The 12,545-nt window shown below is 40.2% G+C and overlaps 1 protein-coding gene across 1 annotated transcript in view; it reads right to left on the minus strand.

The window, feature by feature from the left end:
• ptprua (protein tyrosine phosphatase receptor type Ua) overlaps positions 1-12,545 on the minus strand; it is a 304,775-nt gene that overhangs the window by 83,327 nt on the left and 208,903 nt on the right. Inside the window, 1 exon segment of the mRNA XM_051137296.1 lies at positions 5,575-5,684. Within this exon segment, the coding sequence (XP_050993253.1) occupies positions 5,575-5,684 (110 nt within the window).

The following is a 12,545-nucleotide window of genomic DNA, read 5'->3' on the forward strand; positions in this document are numbered from 1 at the left end:
GACTGTGTTTGCACACGTGTAGACAGTGTTTCTGGCCTAACTGATATAAAACAGATGTGCATTTTATTTTATAATCCACTCAAAATATTACAAGAGTTTATTTGAGAAAAAGCAATGTCAGGCTTGTTTGTGTTAGACTGCTTCAATGAATCACTGATCCAGTTCACAAAATCGGTCTTAATGGTCTATTAATGAATCATTCAGTGATTTGATATTCAAATTCAACACATTGACTGTTACGGATCTGGTCGGTGAACTGCGGACCGCTCACCACCAGATGTCGCTCTCACCTTATTTTGCACCCAGACTCTTGCACTACACCCCGGACTACATTACCCATCAGCCACTGCTCTTATCACTTGCACCAATCAGAGACAGTATAAAAGCCCTGGTTTTCCTGTCACTCACTGCCGAGTATTGAATTGTTTATTCATTTGTACAAAGCGTTTCTCCGTGTTATCCTGTGTCTAGTTTTCTTGTTTTCTTGTTTGCCTTGTTGTATCGTTAAGTCTGTCTCGCTGCCTGCCTATCAGAACTCTCGCCTGTCTGACTACTCTACTGCCTCGCCCATACGGATTACGTTCGCCGCTGGATTGACCCTCGCCTGTGTTACGGATACTCTTTGTCTCACTGTCCATATACCTGACTGCCATTGTCTGACCCCGCCTGCCTTGACCATGTCTTTGTCTCGTCCCATTAATAAAAGTCTGCGTATGGATCCGCTCGCCTCTCGTCTCTCTCTGTTACAGAATACTCGGCCTTACAAGGATCCAGCAACTTTTCGTGCGGACATCACACAGGTATGGACACTGCAAATCTGTTGTTAGCCCTCGAGCAGGGCACACGATCACTCGAGGGCTACATTCAAGAGTATCTGGACATTGCCCATGATTCAAACTTTCCGGACTGTGTGCTGATTGACTTTTTCATTGAGGGAGTCAATCAGCCGCTAAAATCAAAACTCAGACACGAGGGTCCGCGTTCATCACTTTGTTTGTTTTTGGACTTTGCTTTAATGTGTGTGGGCTCGCCGTTTACTGTGGGGGTCGCGGAGGAGGAACGCGACAACGCGGTAATGGCGGCCGCGCACCCTGCTCACAAAATGGCGCCCGCGCCGGAGCGCGACGCCACGGACACGCTGGCCGCCTGGCTCGTTCGTGAAATGGCGGCCACGCTGGAGCGCGCTCAAGCAATGGCGGCCGCGTCGGAGCGTGTTCATACCATGGCGGCGACGGCGGAGCTCGTTCACAAAATGGCGGCGAAAACGGAGCTCCGTCATGTCACAGCTGCCATACCAGAGTCAAGTCAAGTTGCAGCTGCATTTCCTGTGTCAAGTCAAGTTGCAGCTGCATTTCTCGAGTCAAGTCAAGTTGCAGCTTCAGCGTCCAGTCAAGCTTCCGAGTCAAGTCAAGCCAAAGCCGTAGTTCCAGAGTCAAGCAAGTATACAGCTGCTGTTCCAGTATCAAATAAAGCCACAGCCGCTGCTCCAGAGTCAAGTCAAGCTACAGGTGCTGCTTCCGGTCAAGCTTCCAAGTCCAGTCAAGCTTCCAAGTCCAGTCAAGCCAAAGCCGTCATTCCTGAGTCAAGCAAAGTCACGGGCGTCGTTCCTTCAAGGTCAAGCAAGGTTTCACCCGAGCGCCCAGAGCCACCGTACAAGATGGCCGCCACGCCAGAGCCACTGCACAAGATGGCCGCCACGCCAGAGCCTGCACTCAAAATGGCCACCACGTCCCTGAGGCCAGAACCAGCCTACATCAGGTCTACTGATTCAGAGTCAAGTCAAGTTGGTCAAGTCGAAAGTCAAGTCAGAGTTCTGTCCTAAGACAAGTCAAGTTACAGCTGTTGTTCCAGTGTCAAGTCAAGTTAAGGCTGAGTTTCCTCTGTCAAGTCAAGTCACAGCTGCCGTTCCTGCGTCAAGCAACGTCAAAGCTGTCGTTCCTGCGTCAAGCAACGTCAAGGCCATCGTTCCTGAGTCAAGCAAGGTCACAGCTGGTCTCCATGAGCCCAGTCAAGTCACAGTTGATCTTCACAAGCCAAGTCAAGTCACTGCTGTTCCCCATGAATCAAGTCAAGTCGCCATTGATCTTCTTGAGCCAAGTCAAGTCATTGCTGATCTTCACGAGTCAAGTCAAGTCAGTGCAGGTCTTCACGTGTCTGGTCAAGTCACTGCTGATCTTCACAAGCCAAGTCAAGTCATTGCTGATCTTCACGAGGCAAGTCAAGTCACTGCAGGTCTTCACGTGTCTGGTCAAGTCACTACTGAACTTCACAAACCAAGTCACGTCCCGTCTGTCTGTCCAGAGCCAAGTAACGTCACGTCTGACCGCCCAGAGCCTCGCCATGCCTCGTCTGACCGGCCAGAGCCGCGCCATGCATCGTCCGACGGCCCAGAGTCAAGTCACGCCCTGTTCGACATCCCGAGGTCAGGGCCTATCATGAAGCCCAGCGTATTGGATCCACCACTAGTGTCAGTGCGGGCAGCCAACATCCCAGTGGCATCAGCACCTTCTGAATCCACCAGTAAGGAGAACCTACCTCCCGCTGCTGCTCTTCCTTTAATGGCGGTTGCCATTTGGTGTGTGTGGGCTGCACACTGTGCTCCTGAGATCACGTCTGTTCACAAATCTGCTCCTGAGGCCACGTCTGTTCACAAGTCTGCCCCTGAGGTCACGTCCATTCACAAGTCTGCTCCTGAGGTCACGTCTGTTCATAAGTCTGCCCCTGAGGTCACGTCTGTTCATAAGTCTGCCCCTGAGGTCACGTCTGTTCGCAAGTCTGCTCCTGTGGTCACGTCTGGTCTCAGGCCTGCTCCAGAGGTCCCTTCTGGTCTCAAGTCTGCTCCAGGGGTCCCGTCTGGTCTCAAGTCTGCTCCAGGGGTCTCGTCTAGTCTCAAGTCTGCTTCAGAAGTGTCGTCTAACCATGAGTCAGCCGCAGAGGCCTCACCAGTCGGAGAAGCTGCGCCAATGCCTCCTGAGGTGTCAGCGTCTGCTGTAGAACCTCCCAGGGAGGCGGCATTCATCCTCAAACTCTCTGCTTCTCCCCTTATTCTGTCTGCCTCCTCTGTTCCTGTTCTCCCCAGGTCCCAGTCTATGACGCAGGTTCCTGCTCTGCCCTGGAGGGCCCCTGCGCCTCCTGCTCCGCCCTGGAGGGCTCCCGCACCTCCTGCTCTGCTCTGGAGGGCTCCTGCGCTTCCTGCTCCGCCTCCGCCCTGGAGGGCTCCTGCGCTTCTTGCTCTGCCTCCTGCTCCGCCCTGGAGGGCTCCCGCGCCTCCGGCTCCGCCCTGGAGGGCTCCCGGATACTCTTTGTCTCACTGTCCATATACCTGACTGCCATTGTCTGACCCCGCCTACCTTGACCATGTCTTTGTCTCGTCCCATTAATAAAAGTCTGCATATGGATCTGCTCGCCTCTCGTCTCTCTGTTAGACTGACTCAGTGATCCACTTAGTGAGGAACTGTATTGAACAATCACAAGAGTACAAAGACTTTGGGTCTATTTTTCACAGAAAGCTATAACGTCTATAATATGACATAAAATGTAGCAACTCTTATAAACTTGTTCCTTTTGCATTCTAAGCCTGACGCATCAGTCCTCAAGGATTGCAACTGTATGGAAAAGACTGTTACAAATTTTACCTTTGTGCTCCACTGAAGAATGAAAGCGAAAAGTTTGGAACGACATCGGTAAATGATGGCAGAATTTTAATTTTTGTGTGAACTCATTGTGTGAACACTGTTCAAATGACACTCGCTGATTGTTCAGAACTACTGCTCTAATACAACATTAATAACCAACAATATCTGAACGTTACCTCGGCTGTGAGGCAAAACGTCCCCTCTCGAGATCCATCAACAGAAATTACACGCTCCATTTTAAAAAACGACTTTTTATGAAAATGCAGCAAATCCACCATTGAGAAATCATTACCAAAACCATCAACCGAATTAACAGCGGAGTGAACTACTCAAGTAGTTCTCAACGGTACACGCGTGGCTCCCACACGAGCACTGAGGGTAAGCAGACGCTTACATGTGTACATGCTGACAGCTGAGGTAATTGAAGAGGGCTGAGGCTGTGAAATATTACCAGACTAAAGCACTTAAACACAATCGCCCCATCCGACAGTCCTCCGGACGGCAAATAAGCAATTATGTTTGTCCCTTGACTAATTGAAGCCTGGAGAATGAACTACAACATGATTAGCATAAGAACACCTAGACTCTGTGAAGGGTGAAGAGAGTTTACACACGCTAATGACTGCTGACTGAGAGGGAAATGACGATAAAAAACAAACCCTGAAAGTTTAGACTATACCCTGCCACAAATTCTATGCGAATATGATTCTGCATAACAGCTAAACTGAAATATGCCTCTCCCCACTGAATCAAATGCGGCATAAACTGCAGCGTCATCTATACAATAGGAACACGATTCATTTTTCACAATGTCGCGCCAATATTTTACCCTTTTATTAACATGGCAATTCAATAACTAACGAAGCAAATAATATAAATAAGCAGCACTTCACAGTGCAGTCGGAACTCACACACAAACACACTCACACGTATTAGAAAACACCAAAAAGGCCTTGTCTGCTAATAACCATGTGAAATAGAAGTGTGCTTAACTGTACTGAATGAGCACTTGTAGTGTACTTTAAATCTGAAAAGTATGTTTTTAAAAAACTGTGATTGCAGATAAAATTAAAAAAGAAAAGACTTGAAGAGAATTCACTTTCATTACTGTTTCTTAACAGTGCGCTTTGTAATCATGTCAAATTAAGTCAAATGAAATCATGTCTTAATAATATATTTTCTAAACTTATTTTAACTAACATATAAAGCAAATGTATTTGATTCTATTTTTGCTGTATATTTTCTATATTTATGCTGTATATTTTAAATGCACTAAATTGCAACTTAACAATCACAAATGTGTACCTACAAATACTTTTTATTTAAATGCATGACCTACAAATTTCAATGGAAATGGCATTAAAGTACACTTAATTTATTATAAATGCTTGTCCATACATTCAGCAGTACATTAATTTAAAGATAACAGAATAGTAATTATGAAACTGCATAAAAAGATGTACTTAAGTACTACTTAAATGAGTCAAAAAGCACTCTGAAGTTCAACTAATTGCATTTAATATACTAAGTATAATGCATTTTCATTTTAATGAAATTAACATGCAATTAAGTGTCCAAAAACATAGTTTTTATGGTATAAACACCACTTCAGATAACAGTTATTTAGCCTTACGTCATTTATGACCTGACACACTTTTGTTATTTTTTACTTACTGTAATTTTAAGACACTTTATATTAGGAGTCAATCAATACATCAATAAGTACAATGTATTATTATTATTATTATTATTTTTTTTTTTATATAAGTATGATGTAAAAACATGGATGTACACAATAAGTGCATTGCATCAAATGATTAATTCAAATGTAAGCACAGTCACCTAATATAAAGTTGGAAGCAGATTTTTTTTTATTATTATTATTATTAATTTTTCTTAATGCACACTACCTTATAAACAATAAAGCATACTACAGTACCTCATACTGTGTGATCAGACCATTGGGCTCCAACGGCTCCTCCCACTTCAGAAAGATCATATCGTCTAATGGGGTGAAGGTTAAAGATTCAGGTGCAATGCCTCCTGGGACTGCAGGAAACAAGAGAAATCATTCAGAGAACGATCAGATCCATCTTACTAAACACAGAGCTGAGATGAAGGTGGAAATGCCACAGGTGGAGGTGAGACGACACATCTACAGGCTAGAGGAGAGGGAAGACAGCGAGAACAGAGGTTAGAAGGAGCACAGACGCATCTCATATCTGAGTGCAGCGGCAGAGGCCACGACACACAATTTGTCTTCTTTACCAGCACACGGTGTTGAAGAAAATAGGGCAGATTGCAAAAAAGAGAGGGAGAAAGAGACATCTTGGTGCTAGATTCATTTTTTAAGAGAGAAAAAGGGATCTGACTTCCATCCAGGCCACAGTCATCCAGCATGGCTACAGGCTGAAGTCATCTCATTAGGGCTTGATAGGTATATGAAAGTTGGGGAAACTTGATAGTGAGTGTTATGAGCTATAGGAAGACTGACTGCCACTTAAAATGCAGAGACGTGGATAGTGTTAAGAAAGATGATTATACGTGTAGGGAAGATGAGTTCCCTTATGCAAACACAGAGGGGAATTGAGAACTAGTACAAAATTGGTACTATTGTTAAAAATGTAGCTGCAAAAAAACAATTATTGGCCCAAGATACAACATAAATGTAGATAAATGTCGACAACACCTATAGATGTTTGTTATGTGGTAGACAGCAATTGAGATTACTGTGGAAATATGCCACACAAGTTTTTTTTTCCACATCAGACATGAGACGGCTCTCAGACAAAATAAATTCAAGACATGATTGCAATTAAGGACATATTGTCTATTCTTTTTCCTCTTTTCCACAGAAGTGGGGGGAAAGAAAGGAAAACCGTAGCACTTATGTTACAGTTCTTTTCTACATGTACTTAATAATAATAATAATAATAATAATAATAATAATAATAATAATAATAAAAATTATTATTATTATTATTATTATATACTGTTACTATTATTATTATTATTACTACTACTATTACTATTACTACTAATAATACTACTATTATTACTACTACTAATTTTTATTACTACTTCTACTACTACTACTGTTATTAGTATTACTATTACTATTATTACACAGTAAAAATAGATGGGTTATTTTTTTAACCCAATAGATGGGTTGCACATATTGGGTCACTATGTTGGGTTATTTTCTAAAACGTTGGGGTATTTTTTAAACATCGTTGGGTTGTTTTTAATAATAACCCAGCGTTCAGTTTAACTGGTTCCCGCGGCGACAGTTCAAATTTTAACGGACGACGGTGACTGACGACAGAAGAAGCTGCTGCTGCATCAGTATGAGGTGAGTAGTAGGGTTTTAATAACTCTTATAACATTATACTTATAAGAAGAACGTGAAATGCACTTCAAAATTGAACTTTTGTTGTTGTATGTTTGTTTTTTAACGAAGTTGTAGTTTCCTTTAGTCAGTGTATTGTAACGCTACCGCAGAGAATGATCTCGATTGTAAATGAATAACTAAACGTTAAAGTTAACTTAGCTGTCCCAGTTAGGTCGCTAGCAGTAATAAAGTAAATAAAAATTAGCAGAAAGTTGTAAAACTGTTTAGAGATGTATAACAGTGACCTAACGTTAATAATGTATGGTGAAATGTATATAGGAGTACTTATGTTACTGAAATCACCGTCTACCATTACTACAGGGTTAATATTATTTTACAGCTGATGAAGGGTTCTAGACATACGGTTTCTGACTACAGTTTGTTTGGTCGCACTAATGATTATCACATTTAACGTTGTATATGGGAAATGGCTAATGCTAAATGAAACATTGGTGTTCATTTGAACCGCGCCGCACGGACCATTCAACTTCGGTCCAGCACGTAACGTTCGCTCAGCGGCAGCTCAGAGAGATGCGCTCAAATTCGGCGAATTCTCTGTTTAAAAGAAAGTCTAAAAATAATCAGATTTTCCCAAAAGAAAGACGTGATGGGAGAAACGAAGCTTTTCAAAGTTTCGAATCAATTAAACGAATCGCTTCGCAAAATGATTCACCGCTTCCAATCGTTCGTGACACAACGGCGACGCCTGCTGCTCAAAACAGGGCAAGCGTCAGTTGTTTGGAAAGCGAGCACTAACCCACTGAGCAAACGACGTCCAAACGACGTCATTTCAACGTCTTTGTCGGAATATAGACATGATCTGCACGTCGGGTGGACGTCTCATGTTTGTTGGGAATTGTAATAACACTAAATGTGTTTTTATGGTTTATTTACATTCAGTGAGGAGTCAATGAAGGAAGTTTTATGCGACCGGATGACACCAGCATTGCTGCACTAATTCCAAGAACTCCTCCCAGGTTTTTAGCATTTTCAACGGTGAAGCAGTGGAACAGAAGACCTTACTACAAGCAGTGGATCTGTGTTTCAAACATTTCTACATGTATGACATCAACTACCCAAAGCCCCCTGCACCCATTTGCAGCACAGTCTTTAATATTCCAGGAGTTCTTTCAACACATTACCTCTTCCTTAGAAACTTTGTATTTATTGATCAGTAAAAACTTTTTATGTTGCTGATTATCAGCAACTCCAGCAGCCAGCAGATTTACTTTGTTTTATGATTATTATTATTGTTATTATTATTACTTGTGTTTATGATTTTTTATTTTTGTTTTATTGATAAAGGTTTGTATGTTATGTTTGTTGTATTTGTGCACATTTGTGTATGTGTTGATATAAATGAATATGAACTGATACACATTTATGACCATGGACAACAAAACCAATCATAAGTATTATGGGTACATTTGCAGAAATAGCCAAAATTGCATTGTATGGGTCAAAATTATCACATTTTCTTTCATGCCAAAAATCATATTTGTGTGTTTTGAATGTATTATATTTTCACATTCTTGTACACTTATTTTGTAAACATTTGCAGTATGACTGTTTTACATTTAAAAATATATTTGTAAAAAAATTATTTGCATATTTAAATAAAATATTTATTTGAAAACAAAGTAGTGTTATAGTGTATTTTTATTAAAAAATAAGTAAATAATTAAATAAAAACTGATATAAATGAATCTAAATAATTAACTCAACTGTTGGGTTACTTTTAACCCGACTGGATTTTAACCCAATTCATTGGGTTAAAATAACCCATAGATGGGAAGGTGCTATACCAACCCATAGTTGGGTTACTAGTTGGGTTATTTTTAACCCAACATTTTTTAGTGAGTACTATTACTACCAGTTTTGGGAAAAGTTACTTTTAAAAAGTAATGCATTACAATATTGAGTTTCTCCATAAAAAAGTAACTAATTACATTACTTTTTATGTAAAGTAATGTGTTACTTTACTTTTGTGTTACTTTTTAAACCTGGACAGGGCTTGCTTGTTTGTTTTTAATATAAAAAAAGTTCTATTTTTGGCAAATGTAAAGGCCTTTTCACACCGAAAGCCTCAGGCTTTGAAGAAAGTAAATTCACGTCTGTACAGTAGAACACAGACGGAAAAAAAAAAAAAAAATCAACTCTTCAGCCATAAAAGGAAAACAAATGTTAGATTATCTTGAGTAATTTTTGCTTTTTTAGTATGGTTGAATTGGATCATTGAAGGTTGGCAGCAAAGACATCAGTTAATAAAATGGGATTAAATGCATAAAGGATATTCGTATTATTTAACATATGTAATTATTGCAGGTTTGCGTCATATTCTGAGTTGAATTTCACAGTTTTTATTCATTTTGAGAAATACTGAATCTGGTTTTAGTGAGTGAGATGAATTAATGCATGTTCACATTTATTCTAGAACTAACATCTTACTCCCGATTTCTCTCAACATGGGGACAGGAGAGCTTTTAATCAATAAATGGAGGAAAAGGGTGGGCCGTTGCCCCCCCTAGATGGTTAGTCATCCCCGTTGTCAGCCACACTGCAATTGGAGCGGTTTGCCATGCCCAGGCCCGGTTGTACGGAGGTACTAGACGGTGCTACCCTCAAACGAAAGCAAAAGCAACTGAAGATCTGGCAAAATAGCCAGACTCATTGTGTAGTTTAGAGAGCTTCACTGATTATAACAGAACTTGTGAGATCGCGATGAACTGAGATGAGTGACGCTTTTATACGTGATAATAAAGTAAGCGAGCTTTGCGCACTTTTTAGGCTATAATCCGAACAGAATTTGTATGAAACGTTCGTTTTATATACGGTGCAATGTTTCGGGATGACATCTGCATATTGATGCAGAATTCGTTCTTCGCCCGGCCCTTGTCCGACATCTTATCACCCACTGAGCAAACGACCTCCAGACGACGTCATTTCAACGTCTTTGTCGTAATATAGACATGATCTGCACGTCGGGTAGACGTCTCGTGTTTGTTGGGCAGAATTCTCGGCCCGAGTCTGACCCGAGCCCGTCTTTTTTCCCCTCTTCTCCCAAAACAGCTTATACTATTGTTTCAGCTATTAAAATAGTCCAGTTTTGTGTGCAATGGCAAAGTGATTATATTTCGTTTTGAAGCATTTTTGTTGGAAGCTAAAGCCGCTTTGCAGAACATGGAGGCGCCAGCGCGATCACTTGCATTTTTTTCAGTGGAAACCATGTTAAATATTCCGTCATTTTTGCTGATAAAAGTTAGAATAATGCATCATTCCGAACTGTAAAGGGTCTACTTTTATTTGTGTGCACTTACAATATCAACAAAACGTTGCAAATGGTGCTTCTAAAATAAAGAAAACAAACATGATGCACTGTCTGTAGTCTCAATAGGAGCGCTTCACAAAAATAACCGAAACTCATCGAATACATACCTCACAGACATGATACATAGATCTATAGAAAGCTTTAAATTATAACTTAACAAAATGACGCAAATCGAAAACAAAAACTATTTCATTATGTAATCTTTAAGGATACATTTCTCTCTAAATGCGCATCCAAAGAGGAGATGGCGAGGCAGGATCGGCAACTTCATCCTTGGGACACTGACTCAGAAAACACTAGTTTATTAATGAACAATTAAAAAATCTCCTTACTATTTCCCCCTGGCACATTCATGGTAATAACTTTTGCCGGTGCTTTGCGGCAAGCTTTAGCCTATTGCGTGCGCTTGAACGAGGAACTGTTCCAGCTGCGCTGAAGGCGCGCTCACTGCTGCTGCTGCTGCTGACGGAGACACTAAACGCCTTCCGAGCCGATCTCGAAAGTGAAAGCAAAAGTGAAGTCTCGTGTTGTTTCCACCAGCGCGGATTTTTTCTCATCGCCATATTTGGTGAATGTCTAAAATACAAAAATAAGAAGAAGCCTAAAACAGGCCCGAAGCCCGTCCCGCGTCTGAACTATGACGTGAAAATTGCCCTAGGGGCGAAAAATAATCGGGGCCCGTCGGGCTCGGGCTGCAATGCAGGGCTCTATCGGGACATATCAACCAGTAGCCTAATTTCATTGCCAGTAAAGGACGGTAAAGTTCAGGAATGAATAGTATGCGATTTATGACAAAATAGTCCCACAATTGATTGTTCATTTTTTCTTAACGTGTTTCACCTTTAGTAACAACGAATCAAAACGGATACATTTAACGGGAAAAAGAAAAGGAGGAAAGGAAAATCAGAAAAGGAGCGTGCACATTTGGTTAAAAATGAAAGGCTGTCAACTGACACTTAAAACGCGAAGCATTGCCATATTCAAGAGTCAAAAGCTCGTCCACAGTTTAGTAAACGTTACCTTTAAGTAATTCTTGACTGCGCTGTATTGAATGCTTTGGTGCGTTGCAATACGGTAGGGGATTGTTTTGATGCTTATCCGATTTTTTTTTTTTGCCCCCCCGACTCAAGAGTCAAATGTCGCCCATGACTACTGTTATTAGTATTACTATTATTATTACTAGTACTATTAATACTACTATCACTACTACTACTACTACTACTATTATTATTATTATTATTATTATTATTATTATTATTATTATTATTATTATTATTATTGTAATATTTTAGTATAAGGACCAATGCACACTGTTAACTATCTACTTGTTAGTATCTTGCATATTACTAGCATATTGATTGTTTTTAGTATTATAAAGTACAAGTATTCATCTTGTTCTGCATGACCATATTTTAGATCCCTTAATCCTACACCATACATTAACTTAATAACTAACTTACTAACTAGTAATAAGCAGAAAATGAATAACCATTAATATTATTAGTAGTAGTAGTAGTAGTAGTAGTGTTGTTGTTGTTGTTGTTAATTGTAATTGTAATAATATTTACTATGTAATAACTAGGTACTAATCCTGAACTTAACCATAACTTTACCCATTTTAAGTCCAGGTAGTTACCTTGTACATTACTTTTTTGGGGGGTAGTGTACTGTAAGTACATGCATGCACTGTAAAATAAGAAAACAGAAAATCATAAAAAAAACACACACAAAAAAAAAACAAAGATAAGAAAACACTTTCTATATCTTTTATGTCAGAGGCTGTGTATTTTGGTTTGAATTAAATTCTTGATTGTGTTGTATTGTTTTGTCATGCTGAGAGCATGAAACGATTCATGAGACAAAACCAAACACTGAAACTCTGAGGACTGCAAATGATGTTTGTGCATTTACAAAACTCTCAGTGTTTGTTATTCTGCGTATGTTATTTAAAAAAAAAAAAAAAATGTGCATATTGTTGGGCTTATGCAGTTTGCACCAATGTTAACACTTTTTAAGGAATATTTCATTTAGTACTGTAAACAGTTTTGGTACTGTGGCCAAAAAAAAAAATCTCTTCTGAATAACTAGGACGTGACTGTTTTTTGAAAGATTTCTGACAGCGCTGGAGTTGGCAGAAAAAGGCTGATGCTGAGATACAGTAAACACTGACTAGTGCAGAAGTAAAAATGAG

The sequence above is a fragment of the Labeo rohita genome, chromosome 19, assembly GCF_022985175.1.
Source record: "Labeo rohita strain BAU-BD-2019 chromosome 19, IGBB_LRoh.1.0, whole genome shotgun sequence".
In the NCBI taxonomy this organism is placed as follows: domain Eukaryota; kingdom Metazoa; phylum Chordata; class Actinopteri; order Cypriniformes; family Cyprinidae; genus Labeo; species Labeo rohita.